This window comes from Taudactylus pleione, unplaced genomic scaffold (assembly GCF_031769625.1).
Source record: "Taudactylus pleione unplaced genomic scaffold, aTauple2 ptg000391l, whole genome shotgun sequence".
Classification (NCBI taxonomy): domain Eukaryota; kingdom Metazoa; phylum Chordata; class Amphibia; order Anura; family Myobatrachidae; genus Taudactylus; species Taudactylus pleione.
The window spans coordinates 5,104,717-5,122,064 of record NW_028284792.1 but is presented as its reverse complement, the minus strand read 5'-3'; the positions used below and the strand labels follow the sequence as shown (position 1 = coordinate 5,122,064).

The 17,348-nt window shown below is 45.4% G+C and overlaps 2 protein-coding genes across 6 annotated transcripts in view; one reads left to right on the top strand and one right to left on the bottom strand.

Moving 5' to 3' along the window:
- AUTS2 (activator of transcription and developmental regulator AUTS2) overlaps positions 1-17,348 on the bottom strand; it is a 1,638,780-nt gene that overhangs the window by 186,311 nt on the left and 1,435,121 nt on the right. The gene's annotated exons all lie outside the window — the stretch shown is intronic.
- The window catches only part of LOC148507543 (uncharacterized), a 94,009-nt gene continuing 77,362 nt past the window's right edge, over positions 702-17,348 (top strand). The window contains exon 1 of the mRNA XM_088445880.1: positions 702-960. Coding sequence (XP_088302006.1) covers positions 702-960 — 259 coding nt within the window. The remainder of the gene's footprint in view (positions 961-17,348) is intronic.

Here is a 17,348-nt window from a genome sequence, read left to right as displayed (position 1 = left end):
TTCTGCCTTAGTGGTTTTTTTAAGCACTGAATTTCCTGTTTTAATTTTTTGGACACCTCTTCTAGACTCAGAGTGAGATGGTCTTGAATCGTCATGAGAGGCAGAAGATGCCTGACTGACAGCAGGCCTGAGCCTTTCATTTCCATTGTGTATGGTGTATGGCATGTTGGCAATATTATGTTTTTCTGCAGGAAAATTTCCCTTTATTAGAAGTGATGTTTTTTTCAGCAATGCAAAATATTGTTTTGACTTAAAATGCCCTGATTTAAACCCTCTATGCCCCTGAGCATCAGCTTTAGTAGATGATGTTGAAGGACTAGTATTGTCATGACTTGCACTAGTGTTTGGTTGCTGATCCGGTTGTTCTATTGATTGCTCGTCGTGATCTGTATTGACGCCTAAAGTTTTTTGAACATGCACTATTTTCATTTCCTAACAACAAACTGTCCACCGACTGCAACGCACTGCGCAAATAAGATTAAGTCAGTGGCCCTTGACCTACTGACTATTAGTATTAGACTTAAAAAAAAATACTGCCTGGTTTTTTGAACACACACTATTTTTTTTAACTACCACACACAACAAGTAATATATAATATAGGATGATGTTCCTGAACTATAGAAAATTGAAAAACAATGATTTGCTGACTGCCTATTAAATAACTAGCTTGGTCAGTATTTACTCTAAGGGGGTCAGGGACATGTGGATGCTACTGCCCATCAAAGACAAACAGTGTCGCTTTGAACTTCAAGTTGAACTTGAACTTATCATCAGCTCCGCTGTGTCTCCTACATCTCTGGTGGACCTGTGGCAAATGGAGCCAGAATCACAGTGGGAGGGACTTATATCAGATCCAAAACACGCAAGATCCGACACCTGGAAGCTGATGTTTTGCCTCATTTTGGAATCCAAAAATGGTGGAGAGTTTCAAGCTGGGAGTCGGATCTGCTCAGATCAGTGTAAGATAGGGGGGGGGGGGGTTGGTTTCCCGGGAATCCAATCTCGCTCATCTCTAATTGTAACACTTACACATGATAACAACCAAATATTATAAGTAAATACATATCGGCACCTACTAGTACTATGGTAATGAAATTAGATATGTGCGCGGACCCCGTGTTTTGGCTTTGCTTCTAATTCTTCATCAGGTTTTGCCTTTGGCAAAACCACCCTCAAGTGTTTTGGTTAAGATTCAGTTTTGGTTCGGTTCTGGGTTCTGTAAATATCGATAAAAATCATAAAAAAATTGATAAAACCAGCTAAACTCATGTAATTTGGACCTGTTTACATGCAATTCAATACTCGAGTTCGTTTTTTAAATCCGAGTTCCGAACTAACAGCAGATCCGCACCGGGACCACTCAGAACCCCAATACATATATACACATCTGTGGACCATATCACTAATTAAGCAGCCCCCATAGAAACCTTTGGGAGCTGCTCTGTGGTCAGATATGAAAGGACTGAATCAGATATCGGAGATATCCTGGGAATCCTTAACATCTGCAGTTACCTCTACAAACACCTGCATATTTTCAGCAAATATTCTTGTATAAATATGACCCTAATACACTACACCTACAGTAAATATTACCTACAGTAAAGTACACCAGTGAATGGGACCTGAGTTGTGAACTTACATATGCAGTTTCTGAGCCTTCTTGTTCACTATACAGCTCAGAAATCAATTTACTGGCATGTTATTATTAAATAAGGTGTCAGTAAATATAAATGTGTGTGTACGGTATTACACATTGCCAGTGCACACTATTCCTATAGGCTGGCAGCACCTCTGTAATGCTACCAGCAACAAATGCAGACACAAGTCACACTCACTCTGCTGGCACCTGCACACAGGGTCAACTGCTCACTATTACTTTATTCAGCAACTGCACACAGATGTCTCACAGCTCCATCCCTGTCTTTACCAGTTCCAGTCAAAATCTGGGGCATTTACAGGCTACAGATTTGGAGGTCCATCAGCAACCAAGATCTGACATATAGCCACTGCAGGGGAGTGGCTGCACATGATGGGGCGAGGCAAAGGTTGCATAGTAGCGCTGGTGGTCCAGGGGGAAGATACAATAACACAACACACAGCCTGAGGTACTGGGCAATCCCTTTCAATTACGTCAATGCTCCAAAATTCCCTGTGATGCAGCCTACTGACTACAGGAGCACTGGAATGGTACAGGCAGCTGCACTGCTGGAAGTTCAGTCTCTGGTCTGGGCGGAAGGATGACATTATAGAACAGAGGACTTGGGAGGTGGACTGTCTGGAGTAATACCGGACTGGTTAAAAACCTGGGGGAAGAGAGGGATGTTGTGATGTTTAGGGGTGAATGGCCAGCCCTCTGATGGCTTGTGACATGAAAAATATGTTCCTGTCAACACTGCCAGTCTCCAGTGGATCCTGTGGGCCATTTTTATGTGGGGCCTGGTTCACGGCCCCCTCCTCTCTTAAACTGCCGTTGCGTGCAGGGTAAATACTGGCTGCTGTTGCATGTAGCCCACAAATACTGGGAAGCTTTATTTTTACACTGCAATTTAAATTTGAATTTGGACACACCCTTTTTAAAACTAATACCTCTTTTACACCGCCTTGAAAATCCCGAGTTAATGCACATGACACACATCAACCTTGGATTTTTGTCTGTGTAAATGGATCCTCCCGGGTCCAGGGACCCATGGATCCAACTCAGGAAGCTTGCAGGGTTGGCCATGGGTCATTCCCTTGCCATCCTGCAGTGTAAATGGCATGATCCGAGTCACGATGACCAGGATCGTGCCGCATGCTACCCAGTTGGGTTGCTTCAATGGCGCTTGGAGATTACATCATCTTCAAGTGTCTACTGCAACAACAAAGTGCCGGGTCACTGCAGATTCAGCTACGGTGTGAACGGTGCCGACCCGGCTATACCCCGGGTTGGGGCCGCAGTAGGTAATTGTCTGTTCCAGGTCTGATCCTGGTTGGAAACATGTTCCAAATCCCGATTCAGACCTGGGACTTCGGTGTAAAAGCAGTATTAATTTCTCTGCACATTATACATCTGCGGTGCAACATGTTTTGCCCAGGTGCTTTTTTTTGCTTTGCTTCCAACTCTGAATCAGCCTCTGTATGAGCATCTAAACACATTTATGATATACAGATTTTATTCACATTAGTCAGATATTTTTGATTCGTATATAATAATCAGATATTTTGAATGTTAGTACAAACATATATTTTTATTTGAATAATAATAATAATTACCTGCATGTCATTGTCAAAGCAAATGCTTGTTTGCATGAAGAAGGATTTCAAGCATTTGTGAGTACAACGGCAGCTGATTGGGTTATGTGTGCTCTATTTACTCACTCAATTCATTTGTCAATCATCATAAATGGTGTTATATAGGTTATTAACAAATCACTGAACATAATTAAAATTACACTAAAAAGTTTACTTGATCATGTTCCTATTAATGACTAACATGCAGGTTGTCAGCGGACCCAAATGTGGGTTATTTTCTTTTAAGTTTCACTATTCCATGATATCTTCAGAAAAGAAAGGTTTTAGTGCCAACACATTAAACCAACCGGGTTTCAACTTGCTAATGTATTACAATAGATTTCTGTTGTAATTATGATTAAATTAATATTGCATGTGCTTTTGACTTCAATGGTGGGATGCGCTAGGTAACCTTTAGTAACCTAGCGGTTCCCGCCATTAAAGTCAATGGTGGGAAATGTTCATTGGCTGAGAACGCTTAGCCAAAGCATTTATATGTGCAATGCAGCGGCTGAACCCTCTTTTGCGTAGTACTATCCTTAGAAGATGGTACTGTCAATGGCTCCGGGTATTGGCAGTTTGCTGTTTTGGTCTAAATGGACCGAAGGGGGAAGGCAGCCTGGACTGCACACTCTAGCTCATGGGATGTGCTACCCAGGGCCGGCCCACCCATTACGCTAACTACGCAGCTGCGCAGAGCGCCGGCCAGCGGAGGGCGCCATGATCAGCCTGCACAGCTTTTTTATATACAGTACATAAAATCCCCATTCACCTCTCTCGGGGAGCCGTGACGTCGCGTAGACGGGTGAGTAGCTGGTGATGTCTGGCGGTGCACGGGAGCAGGGTGGGGCCGCAGGGAGTACATGTCACTTGTCCATGAAGGCTGTCAGGTCCGGCGCTAGGTGTCGCCGAACCCTGCGCCGTCCTGTGTTCACCCCGCCTCTTCCCACACTGCGCCCTGCCCCTGTGCCTACATTGTGCACTACTGCCGGACACCGGCCCCCCAGTGCGACCGAACATATTTGGATCCGGCCCTGAGGGCTGTGATGAGGGCTGTGATGAAAGGATATGAGAGCTGTGATGAGGGGGATATGAGAGCTGTGATGAGGGGGATATGAGAGCTGTGATGAGGGGAAAGAGAGCTGTGGTGAGGGGATATGAGAGCTGTGATGAGGGGATATGAGAGCTGTGATGAGGGGATATGAGAGCTGTGATGAGGGTGATATGAGGGGTTGCAATGAGGGGATATGAGGGCTGTGATGAGGGGATATGAGAGCTGTGATGAGGGGATATGAGAGCTGTGATGAGGGGGATATGAGAGCTGTGATGAGGGGATATGAGAGCTGTGATGAGGGGATATGAGGGCTGTGATGAGGGGGATATGAGGGCTGTGATGAGGGGGATATGAGGGCTGTGATGAGGGGGATATGAGGGCTGTGATAAGGGGGATAGATATGAGGGATGAGATGAGGGGGATATGAGGGCTACGATGAGGGGGATATGAGGGCTGCAATGAGGGGGATGTGAGAGCTGTGATGAGGGGATATGAGAGCTGTGATGAGGGGGATATGAGGGCTGTGATGAGGGGGATATGAGAGCTGTGATGAGGGGATATGAGAGCTGTGATGAGGGGGATATGAGGGCTGTGATGAGGGGATATGAGAGCTGTGATGAGGGGATATGAGAGCTGTGATGAGGGGGATATGAGAGCTGTGATGAGGGGATATGAGAGCTGTGATGAGGGGATATGAGAGCTGTGATGAAGGGATATGAGAGCTGTGATGAGGGGGATATTAGGGCTGTGATGAGGGGATATGAGAGCTGTGATGAGGGGATATGAGAGCTGTGATGAGGGGATATGAGGGCTGTGATGAGGGGATATGAGAGCTGTGATGAGGGGATTTGAGAGCTGTGATGAGGGGATATGAGAGCTGTGATGAGGGGGATATGAGGGCTGTGATGAGGGGGATATGATGGCTGTGATGAGGGGGATATGAGGGCTGTGATGAGGGGGATATGAGGGCTGTGATAAGGGGGATAGATATGAGGGATGTGATGAGGGGGATATGAGGGCTATGATGAGGGGGATATGAGGGCTGCAATGAGGGGTATATGAGAGCTGTGATGAGGGGATATGAGAGCTGTGATGAGGGGGATATGAGGGCTGTGATGAGGGGGATATGAGGGCTGTGATGAGGGGATATGAGAGCTGTGATGAGGGGATATGAGAGCTGTGATGAGGGGATATGAGAGCTGTGATGAGGGTGATATGAGGGGTTGCAATGAGGGGATATGAGAGCTGTGATGAGGGGGATATGAGAGCTGTGATGAGGGGGATATGAGGGCTGTGATGAGGGGGATATGAGGGCTGTGATGAGGGGGATATGAGGGCTGTGATGAGGGGGATATGAGGGCTGTGATGAGGGGGATATGAGGGCTGTGATAAGGGGGATAGATATGAGGGATGTGATGAGGGGGATATGAGGGCTACGATGAGGGGGATATGAGGGCTGCAATGAGGGGCATATGAGGGATGTGGTGAGGGGACTGTGAGGGGCTTTGGTGAGGAGTGCTGTGAGGAGCTGTGATGGGGAGTGCTGGTCTGTGAGGGGCTCCATGGGGGGGGGATGAGTGAGCTGAGATGAAGGTCCACTGAGGGGCGCCAAAATCTATATCCGCTTACCAAAATAGATTGGCTTGGACCGGCCCTGGTGCTACCTAGCTGAGACTTAGAACTACAACATAGTAAAAAGGGGAGAGCAGATGCACCATACAACCGTTATTAATTATACATCATATATAAGGTTTAATAACACTTATTGTTAACACATTATATCACTCTATTTGTTTTTTGTTACATTTTCACACATTTATATTTATCTTTCTAACACTTCCAACACCAGGCAGCCACTTTCACTTACCTAACACTTCAATATTTCACTGCTATTTTTATTTGTGTGGTGCCATGGGCTGGTTTGGCTGGGATGGTTTGGGGGTGCCCCACGCCCCAGACATGAACCCCCATAATGTTAGGGACTTACTCAATGAAGGTTACCTTGATGTTGGTGGGTAAGCTCATAACTTTGGAGAAATTTATGCCAAAAACCTTATATATGATGTATAATTAATAATGGTTGTATGGTGCATCTGCTCTCCCCCTTTTTTCTATGGACCAAAGGGGACCAGAACCAAGGGGTTGGTGAGTATGGATTTTTCTTTACAGGTAACGCTATGGATTCTACTGGACAAGGGAACACGATCTACACCAGGGACAAGGTATGAGTGTAATAAACTTGTACTGTCACGGTGTGTGTCTTGTCTTTATTTTAATACTCTTTTACATGTACCAGCGGGCCCTTAATGCTGGTACTTGTGGTTCTCCAAGTACCAGCATGCGAGAGAGGCTTGCTGGGACGTCTAGTTCTACTTTAAAAGACAATATTATGTAATCTATTTTTTACACAATCAACCTGACACCCACCGCCTTAGGTGCCAGGGATAGCCCCAGGCTATCAGCCCAGACCTGGGGTGCCCTGGAGAGGTGTAACCCCTTTATTCGGTAGTCCCCACCTCTCCAGGGATCCCTGGCTTAGGCTGACTAGTGGTCAGGTGAGGAATGTTTTGGCCGAGGGACCCGGTGAAAGGTTCCCTCGGCTGTGGCATTATATCACTGCTAGAAAGAGTCTGGTGCTGGTTGTGGAAAATACAGGGGACCTCTACTCATTTTGCTTCCTGTATTTCCACAACCAGGATGGGCTCACTGAGCCTGGTGCTGGTTGATGAAAATACAGGGGATCCCTACTTTTTTCCCCCCTGTATTTCCACAACCAGGAATGGCTCAGAAAAGCCAGGTGGTGGTAGTGCTTTGAGGAAGGGACCCCACGTCATTTTATTTTATTTTTTTATAGGTTTATTTAACACAGAAGCATGCACAGATCTCATGGACCTATGCATGTTTCTGTGTAACTCAGACCTGCTCAGGCTATACTCGCTAGCCTGAAGCAGGTCTGTTTTTTTATATAAGATTTGAGTTCTAAAAATGTGAGACCCTATTACATTTGGCTCATGGTTTTTAAGTATTAAGCCGCATATCCACTACGCGATGTCACTGAGCGATTGCATGATTATGACATCGTAATCGGGCAATCACTCATTAATCGTGCACAAATTGGGCACTATTATGTTGGAAATGACCAGCGATGCGTGCTCCCTCTGGTCGTTTCTGACATCAATCATCTACTGAACATGATGGTCAATCTGCCTATAATGACAGATTGCCCATGTTCAGAGATGATTGATATGCCTACACTGAACGATCAATCGTTCAGTGAAGGCACTGCAGGGGGAAGGGGAACGATGGTCTGATTACGATGTCGCAATCGTACTATCGTGCCCATACCTGCTAGTGGATACGTGGCTTTAGGCTCCTATAATCCACATACCATGTTGTGCTCATGTTCTACTCAGGGGCGTTTTAAGAGAGGAGGGGGCCCGTGTGCACTCCCCGTGCGGGGCCCCCTCCTCCCTCCCTGGTGGCTGGCAGCCGACTGATGCGGCTGGCCAGCCACCGGAGCATTAGTAGACTCCAGGCACTAGAGTGTGCCCGGAGTCTACTGCGCATGCGCAGAACACCGGAAAATGGCAGTGGCGGACATTTTTCCAGTATTGTGAGCATGTGCAGTAGACTCCAGGCACACCTTAGTGCCAGGAGTCTACTGCGCATGTGCAGAACACTGGAATATGGCCATTTTTCTGGTGTTCTGAGCAGCAGTGACACCCAACGCGGGACCTCGAACAGGTAAGTTTAAAAAAAATATGGGTGCAGTGTGTGCGGTGTGGGGCCCCCCTGGACCCGGGGGCCCGTGTGCCCCGCACACACTGCACCCATTATAGATTCGCCACTGGTTCAACTGTTATTTCCTTACTTATGTTAAACACTGAGCAGACCATTCTGTATGGGAAGAGAATATGCACATATGTCAAATTTAAATATTTTATTGTTACAAAACTTAAAACACTTCTGTTTCCTATACTTGCATTTGAATGTGTTGAACTAAAAGTGTATCAATTGTGATGGGTATATTTGGTCATCAGAACACAGAAACAGGTGGCCAATAGCAATTGTGCCACTTACCATGAACACTAAACAGTCACATAGCCCTAAATCAATTCTGAATGATCCATTCATCAGAACTGCAATAGCCTTAATTGGGTTGTGTAGGGTAAAGCATGAAATAAGGTTCTTTGCTGACCAAAGTATAATAATTTTATATAGAAAGTAAGAGACCCATCAGTATCCTTGCAAGCTACAAAGCAAGTTGTTTATTAAGATATTAATACACCATTCCTGGTTGGCTCCTATTACTCATTACATTGTACACAGTACCATTTAATATGTAGTTGTGGTTTGTCCTTTTATATATAACTGTTCTGAATATTGAATTACCAAGTCTTTGAGTGCCACGTTCCTCTATCTGAGTATCAATTGATTTACGGTAGGCACCTTGGTCCATTGAATGTATTACCAGAGTGCACATCCTGGATTGTAGTATACAGATTTTATGTTTGCGAGCAGAGTCCTCTTACCTCTATGTCTGTCTGTGATAACCCAGCCTTGTTTTATTACTGTTTGTTCCCAGTTATCAAGCAAAACAGAATATGCTGACACTATACTGTATAAGTAACTGTTAATTATAATATATATAAAACAGACTGCAAAGGGAAATACAAACTTTTTTGTTGCACATGCTTAGAGTGTATGATACAGATGCTTGCTTTACATATTGCTTTTCTTCTCAAGTCTAAAGTAAAACATCAACACAAATAAGAAAGCTAAGCCTTCCACCAGATTGCAATTTCCTGTCTGTTTCACGCTTGCCTATAAATAGTAGAAAGACCTGTCCTGTACTATCTAGAGTGCTGATTATTCAAGGGCCATTATATCAAACTGCTGAATGACTTTGATTGCATTTGATTAAGTATGAAATATGTTATGAATCCAGCTTACCCTTAGTCACCCTCCTTCCGTAAATGATAATTAGGTTTCTCAGATATAGGAGATCGAAAATGAGAAGCTATATAATGATCTACCCACTGGGGATTTTCATTCCTGCAACTGCTGACCTGACAGCAGGGGGAGGTGACCTCGCACTTGTCCTTCTTATCATTCACTAATAACCATTAGGAACAATAGTGAGATCTCACACCTGCTGTCTAGTAAGATAGTATATGGCCTCGGTAGGGGACCTAGCAGTAAATCTCCACTTTACATTGCTGTCTTTTGTCACATACACAAACAGAGATAAAAACCTACACTCAAGGGAGTCTGAAGCAAGCTACAGTACAATGACCAAGTATGTCTTGTGTTAGGGCAAAGAAAACCCTTGCACAGGTTTTATTAACTCAACCAACTTTTGTTATGAACGATTTTCTGTCAGATTATCTGTCAGGTTTTTTAAAGTGTAATGAACGATTTTTTTGAACTACAAACGATTTTTGCATATTCCCTTAATGAAAATCGTTGAGTTGACAAGTCTGACTGAACTACAAACTACAAATGTGAACGCGCATAAACGATTATCGTTCATCGTTTGACTCAGAAAGTGAACGATTTTATCAAACGATTATCATTAAACGATATCGTTTAACGATAATCGTGCAAAAAATTGTTGTGTGTGTATGCAGCTTAACACATACATTCCCTATCTGTATTTAATCATCTGATTAAAATGAATAATAATAATAATAGTATTATTTGATTTTTTGTAACAATATTGTTTGTTATTTTTGGTGTGAAGTTAATATTGAGAAGGTCAGTGAATTAAATGTTTTTGTAAAGGTATAAAAACTCAAAATGACACTCAACAGGTTTAAAGAGAACATAATGAAAACATAATAAAAAAAGCACAGATCATAAGTTCCTTGAAAGAAACCAGGTTTATTGGATTACTAATGACCTGACAGCAGGGGGAGGTTCATTCATATGTAAACTGTATAAGGAAGTCCACATGTGGCTGAGGATGTGTTGGTTATTCTTAAAACCTGGTGGTCTGTAAGCCCTGGGGTTCATCTCCATAAGTCATGCCTTTGATTAGTAAAAGTTACTGCATCACAGTAAGCTAAAGATACTCTCTGTGGGCGCGATTCTTCTCCCTTCACATAACAGTCCGAGTGTTCATTTACATGCCCATTCCTGAATATGCATGTTTTTTTTAAAATATATTAGTATTGTTATGAAAACTTTTAAAGAATTAAAACTGCAATTTGAAAAATACATTTATTTTCTATGGTCTCTTTTCACAGAGCTGTGAAAATCTATTTTTCAATCGTCAGCTTTGAAAAGTGTTTTTCATAGTGTCGGGCTGTACACGGAGTGGGTTACTGCAATTTTAGATAAAAGCATAAATGCCTGTCTCATGTGATTACCATGTGCACATGCATGGCATTAATAAAAGTAAAAGTGTTTACTGGGCAAGTGTGACCTTACCAACTCATGCATGCCCAGTGTGGAGACAAGTGTCCAGCTTGTACATGCGTTCCATACTGAAACACAGGGCCTGATGAAGGGATGTACGGAAATCCGATGGTTTATGTACATTTCTGATGGGATGAGCTCTGCACATGCGCAGATGACGCACTGCACTTGTTTATATCTCGTTGTGTGAGATTGCATGCAGTGCCCCCAAGCCGCCGCATGATTGGCATGCTGCAGTCGTTTAGCAGCATAGACTGGGCAGCGACAGCCAGCGATCTCAAAAACGGGAGGCATGTCAGCCGTTTTCGAAGGCTGCTGAGGCCAGTGTTTGCGTCTTCTGACGCAGCTTCACTGGCGTGAAAACACTGGCCATCTTGAATAACCTGAGGGTTACTCAGATGGCCAGTATTCATGCAGATGATCCAATGCTGCTTCTTCGGATGCAGCAAAGAATCAGATAAGTCAGCAGGAGGCGTATATTTACTCCAGACGCTTCCTTCTCCATTAGCATATTATTGCACAGTAGCTGCATCCAAAGTTACAGCAAGTCCATCTTTGAATCGGGCCCACAGTCCGGATTGGAGAAAAGCCCTACCAAGGTGTGCCAGGGGACCAGGATTCCTTTGCACATCAGAAGACACCAGAAGGCAAGTAATTATTTTTGAATAACTCCATAACTTGTAAAATTTTGTCTGAAGGCATATGTTATATACCACTACACAAGGAAAAAGCTTTATGAATAGAGCCCTATGTATTCATTTTCATATGTGTATGCAAATGTGCTTCTGCATGTACTGTAACTGTTGCTATCTGGTATTAGCAGAGTACCGGTAGATATATGGGGATTCAGGACCTCATTCAGAGGCGGTCGTTAGTCGCAAGCGGTCGCCCTGAATCAGGGCGGCCGTTTGCATCCTGAACGACCGCCTCCTTGTTGATCGCTAAGCTGTGGGTTAACACCCACAGCTCTAGCGACCGACATGGGTGATGGTCGCGATGGTCAAGACCATCGCGACTTACGACCAGACTCTAAGGTTGGGTCTGGGCTCTCGTAAGCCCCAGGGAGCTTCCTGCTCTAATCGAGCAGGAAGCGGCCCACTGACATCAGCAATGATGTCAGTGGGGCCGCCCCCAAACGGCAAGCATTCCGGCGGGAACGCCTCTGTTTGGGCAGGCACGCCCCCTGCCCGCCTCCCAAACAGGGCGAGCTGTCACTCACCATCAACAGCTCGCCCTGTCTGCTGCGAGCCCCTAGCAACGGAACATCCGTCGCTAGCTGGCTCCATCGTGCGCATGCCCAGTGGGGCAACATCGAGTCGGTTGCGAGCGCTTGTGACTGACTCTGAATGACCCCCTCAGTGCCTATTAATTTGAGACTTCTGGTCTCATAAGCTATTAGCAGAACTGTGTGACAGTGCAGTGCTCACTGGATGCAGTAGTCCTTCAAACAATATACCCACTAGGAGGGAATACACTTGGCCACAGTATATATGATGTTGAGTGTGTTGCGCAGTTGTATGGTGCAGGTGGCAGTTATTGGTACAGCTTAACCAGTTCTTAAGTTTACTGAAACAGGTAGAACAACAAGTAACATAAGACACAGAAATATGACAGGTATAACTGTAGTATATAGAAGCAGCCTGGAGCTTTAGGGTATCGTTAGTATTGCGCCGGGAGCATGAACAGTAAATGCAGGGGCAGATGTTAGCACTAGAGCTATGGTGATATAGTATACTTGCTGTGTTGGTGTAAGATCTGCACAGCTAAAATGTTGGAGAGTCTTGGAGTCACATCTAGTCAGTATGAAGTCCTAGAGACCACCCTCTCAGCTAACTTGCCTAATGTTAGGGACTGAGGTATTGTTAGAGTCTAGTGTTGTTTTCACAAACTGAGTCCAGCAACAGCCTTGAGGGCTGGAATCCTTGACAAGTCGTACCCTATGGGCCAAAGAACAAGATGCGGCTTTTGAGCTGTGAAGCAGCCTTGAGGGCTGATAAACTTGGCTGGATGCGACCTTTGGGCTGTGTTGCAGCCTTGGGCTGAGAAGTAACCTCTGGGCTGTGTCGCAGCCTTGAGGGCTGGTAAACTTGGCTAGATGCGGCCTTTGGGCTGTGTAGCAGCCTTTGGGCTGAGTAAACTTGGCTGGTTGCTGCCTTTGGGCTGTGTTGCAGCCTTTGGGCAGAGTAGCAGCCTTGAAGGCTGGTAAACTAGGTTAGATGCGGCAGATGAAGGACTAGTGCCACTGGAGAGAGACAGGCGTTGGTACACAGGATTGCTTACGTAGGATGCAGTAGTGTGGCCTGTGCCGCCGGGTTGACACAGGCAGCTGACGCTGGAGTGCGGCCTGTGCTGCCGAGTTGACAAAAGCAGCATACACAGAACTGCGCTCTCTTGGACACTGTAGTGTGGCCTGTGCTGCTGGGTTGACACAAGCAGCATACGCAGGACTGCGCACTCTTGGACACTGAATGCTGTCCGCGCCACCTAGATGACTCAAACGGCAGGTAGATGGAATGTGAACTGTGACGCCTGGATGACACAAATGGCAGTATAACAATCTTAGACAGGAGATATGGATCTCAACTGGATAACAGGAGACAATGCCAGAACCGGAAACACGAAAACTCTATCACCAGCATCAGAGCAGTATTCACACCAGGAGGAATTGATGTCGAAGCCAGGGCCTGTTCTCCCGTTACACATGGTACGCAGCTGCGTAAGGCGCCACATAGTGGGCGCCTCAGCTGCGTACCATGCGGGCCGCGGGCAGACTGTGTCTCTGTGACACAGCTGCACCGCATGTGTAGCGCTGACCGGAACGGAGTTCGGTCAGCGCTACACAGCACAAACACACAGCCGCTGGCTCCGGCAGCTGTGTGTTTGCTTTAGCAGCTGATGAGAGTCAGACAGACTCTCATCAGCTGCTGCTCCCACTGCCAGAACCGGACATCTTCCGGCTCCCGCAGTGGGTAATGGGAGTGACGTCATGACGTGACATCACTCCCATAATGCAAAGCGGCGGATGGAGGAGCTGATATCGGAGGCGGGAGCAGGAGCGGGTTTCAGGTAAGTGTTTTTTTTTTTTATTACATCTCTACTGCGGGGGGGGGGGGAGGAGGGAAGGTGGATTACTACTGGGGGCACTACAAGGGGGGGACTACTACTGGGGGCACTACAAGGGGGGGAACAACTACTGGGGGCACTACAAGGGGGGGATTACTAGGGGGGAATACTACTGGGGACACTAAAGGGGGTAATACCACTGGGGGCACTACAGGGGGGGAAATACTACTGGGGGCACTACAAGGGGGGATTACTACTGGGGGCACTTTAAGGGGGGGACTACTACTGGGTCACAGGGGGGCTACTACTGGGAGCACTACAAGGGGGGACTACTACTGGGGGCACTACAAGGGGGGACTACTACTGGGAGCACTACAAGGGGAGATTACTACTGGGGGCACTACAGGGGGGGAATACTACTGGGGGCACTACAAGGGGGGCTTCTACTGGGAGCACTACAAGGGGAGATTACTACTGGGGGCACTACAAGGGGGGGAAATACTATGGGGGCACTACAAGGGGGGGGATTACTGATGGGGGCACTACAAAATGGGGGACTACTATTAGGGGCACTACAAGGGGGGGACCTCTACTGGGGGCACTATATAAAGGGCACTGCATAGGGGCTGGGAGTACTACTGGGGCACTATATAAGGTGAATACTACTGGGGGCACAAGGGGCACTGCACAGGGGGGGACCAGTACCGGTGGCACTGTAAAAGGGGCACTGCATAGGGGGGCGCCAAAAAATATACTTGCTTACCAAAAAATTTGGGCTAGGGCTGGCCCTGGTCGAAGCCAATCCAGATAGATCCCAAAATGACGGACAGGAGGCAGGAGGAGCTTCAGCGAACGCTCACCTGGCGTTCGCCTCGCCCTGCATACGCAGTGCGGCGGTTTGTAACACCTGCACTGAGGATGGAGGCAGTGCCAGAGCAATCTGTTCATGATTGTCCAGAGTTTTTCATTGGCCACAGTGGTGTCACACACTGGATGTCTTCCCTGATGTTGTGTAGTCACTGTACACTCTTGAAATTGTTGCACGTGAAATCCAAATTTCAGGATGATTTCAGAGGAGTGATCCATCCCTCTGGCACCCATTATAAAGCCTTGTTCCAAATCGCTTAAATCGTGATACACTGCCATCTTCACTGCAAATTTTACAAAAATGGTTTGCAGAGATACATGCTTGTATATAGTGCTTCAAGGCAGGTGTCTCAGTTTTTCTGGCACGTGAGTGGATATAATAGATAGATAGATAGATAGTTTCACAACTATATACCAGAACACTATATAGATGAACTGTGGATTTAGAAGTGCACAGGGGAAACGGCACTCAGGACATAAAGAAATCTGACAACAGGTAACCAAATGTGGTCAGCTGTCCTGATGAAAGAGAAATACATTTTCTTTGAAACGGTGACCACATTTGGTTACATTTTGTGATTTAACCTTAAATCAATTGAAATGATTTATTCGAGCACCAGTACTGGCTGTTGTTGCTATACGGGAGTGTTAAACATCTTATATGTGTGTGTTTGCATGAGCATATATATATATATATATGTATATATATATATATATAGTTATAGATATATACATATATATATATATATATATGGAATCGGTATGAAATCCTGGCAGTCAGGATGCCTGCTGTCAATACAATATAGGGGCAGCGGAACCCCGGTGCTCAGGATCCCGACAAGGGTCCGATAAGTATGGTAACCCTCCACCCTTCTCCCCCTAACCGCCTGTTCCTACATCCTAACACTAACCCCCCACCCTAACCCTGCCCGTTACTGACTAAACCTAACCCTCCCCCATTAGTGCCTAACCCCCTAGTGGAACCTAACCTCCCCTAACCCTAACCCCTCCCCTTGACGCCTAAACCTAACCCCCCTCGCGGCTAAGATCAATACTTACGATCTGCACCCGATTGTCGATATTCCGGTGCCGGTCTTCTTGCAGGGTAGTGGCATTCCAGCGCCGGGACTTCATCAACCGAGAAGCCGGCTATAGGTATAATAACTGCATCATATATATATATATATTTATATATATTTATATATATATAGCAACTGCAGTTCAGCATAGTGGGTTGCTGTGTCAAACAAACAACCTGTTCCAGCACATATGTTAATGCTTGGAACTATTTTGTATCTTGTTAATTGGTAAAACTTGAGATACAGTACTGGACTCTTCAGTAATACATAAATCTGTATTGTCCTAAACACTTCAAGTAACTATGAAGCTCATTTACAAAGTGCACCATATTCCATCTACAGCTCCTCCAGATGCTGCAATCTGTGATGAATCGCATCATCGTAGCCCCGCCTTCTGCTTTACAATGCCATTAATATCAGCATTGTATAGCAGGAGGCGTAGCCTGAATGACACAATCATGCTGGCATGCCCACCGACACACCGCCCACCTATGCCGCGACACGCCCCCTCACTCCCCACCAATTGAGCAGATTTGTAAGCAAGTATGCATTAATAGTGTGGTACGAAAGTACTGTTGTAAAAGTATGAGTCTGGATCTTGCCAATTTGTGGAGTGGAAATGGCTGTGTGTTAGTAATCTTTCCCCAGGAAACAAAATGTTGCTTTTGCTCTGCTGCACATAGCTAGTAGCATCAGTGTACCTACTACCAGTACCTACCTAGCATGATGTGACCTCACTCCACCAGACCCTTTGCTTGTGCCCAAACTTGTGCTGCTCTGCAAATAGCGCCATAATTAAAGTGTGTTTTTTACACTGCACCTCGGCTGTTGTCTGCTTTGTAAATAACCTCCTGTGGTATAAAATGTGGAAAAGGTAGTTTAAAATGAGGAAATGGGTGAAATATGGTGCGATAGGAAAGGAGGGAGCATTGGAAAAGAAAAACGATAAAAGTTGCATGTTACATTTGGAATATTTTTGGAGGGAATTATCAATGATGAGGAAGACAGATAAACATAACAGTAGTCAAAAATCTAAAAAAGGCTAAAACCAAATTCTGTCCCTTTAAATTCCTATTATCCTACACAGCCTGTTTTCTCTTGGCTTGGCTGTGTCTTAATAACAAAAGGGTTGTATAGTAATATAATAATATTAAGGAACATTATAATAATATTATAAAAAAATATTTATAATAGACAATACAAAATCTGCATTACATTTCATCAAAGCAACAGTTCTGGCCAAGACTGCCTTGAGGCATTAACTTACATTGAACACAACTTGTCTCTAAGGACCCTCCTGGCCCTTTCGTCATGTTGGGCTGACATTTTAATCGTGCTTTTGTGGTAGCTGGCTGGCAGTTTGTCATCAGGAATAGCACTGTGAGGGGCCAAAGCTGACTGCTAGCAGAGGTGGATGCTAAGGGAAGAAGTCCATTCTGACAGACTGAGCAATAATCTGAACTTACTGCACTGAGCCCGTGGGACACCAGCAGGACTGCTTTATCTTCTTCATTAAAGTACGCTAAAAAAAATCCATTTTCCTTTAAAGTCCCAGGAACAGATGGAGTAAAATTAATTGCGCCATTAAGTCCCG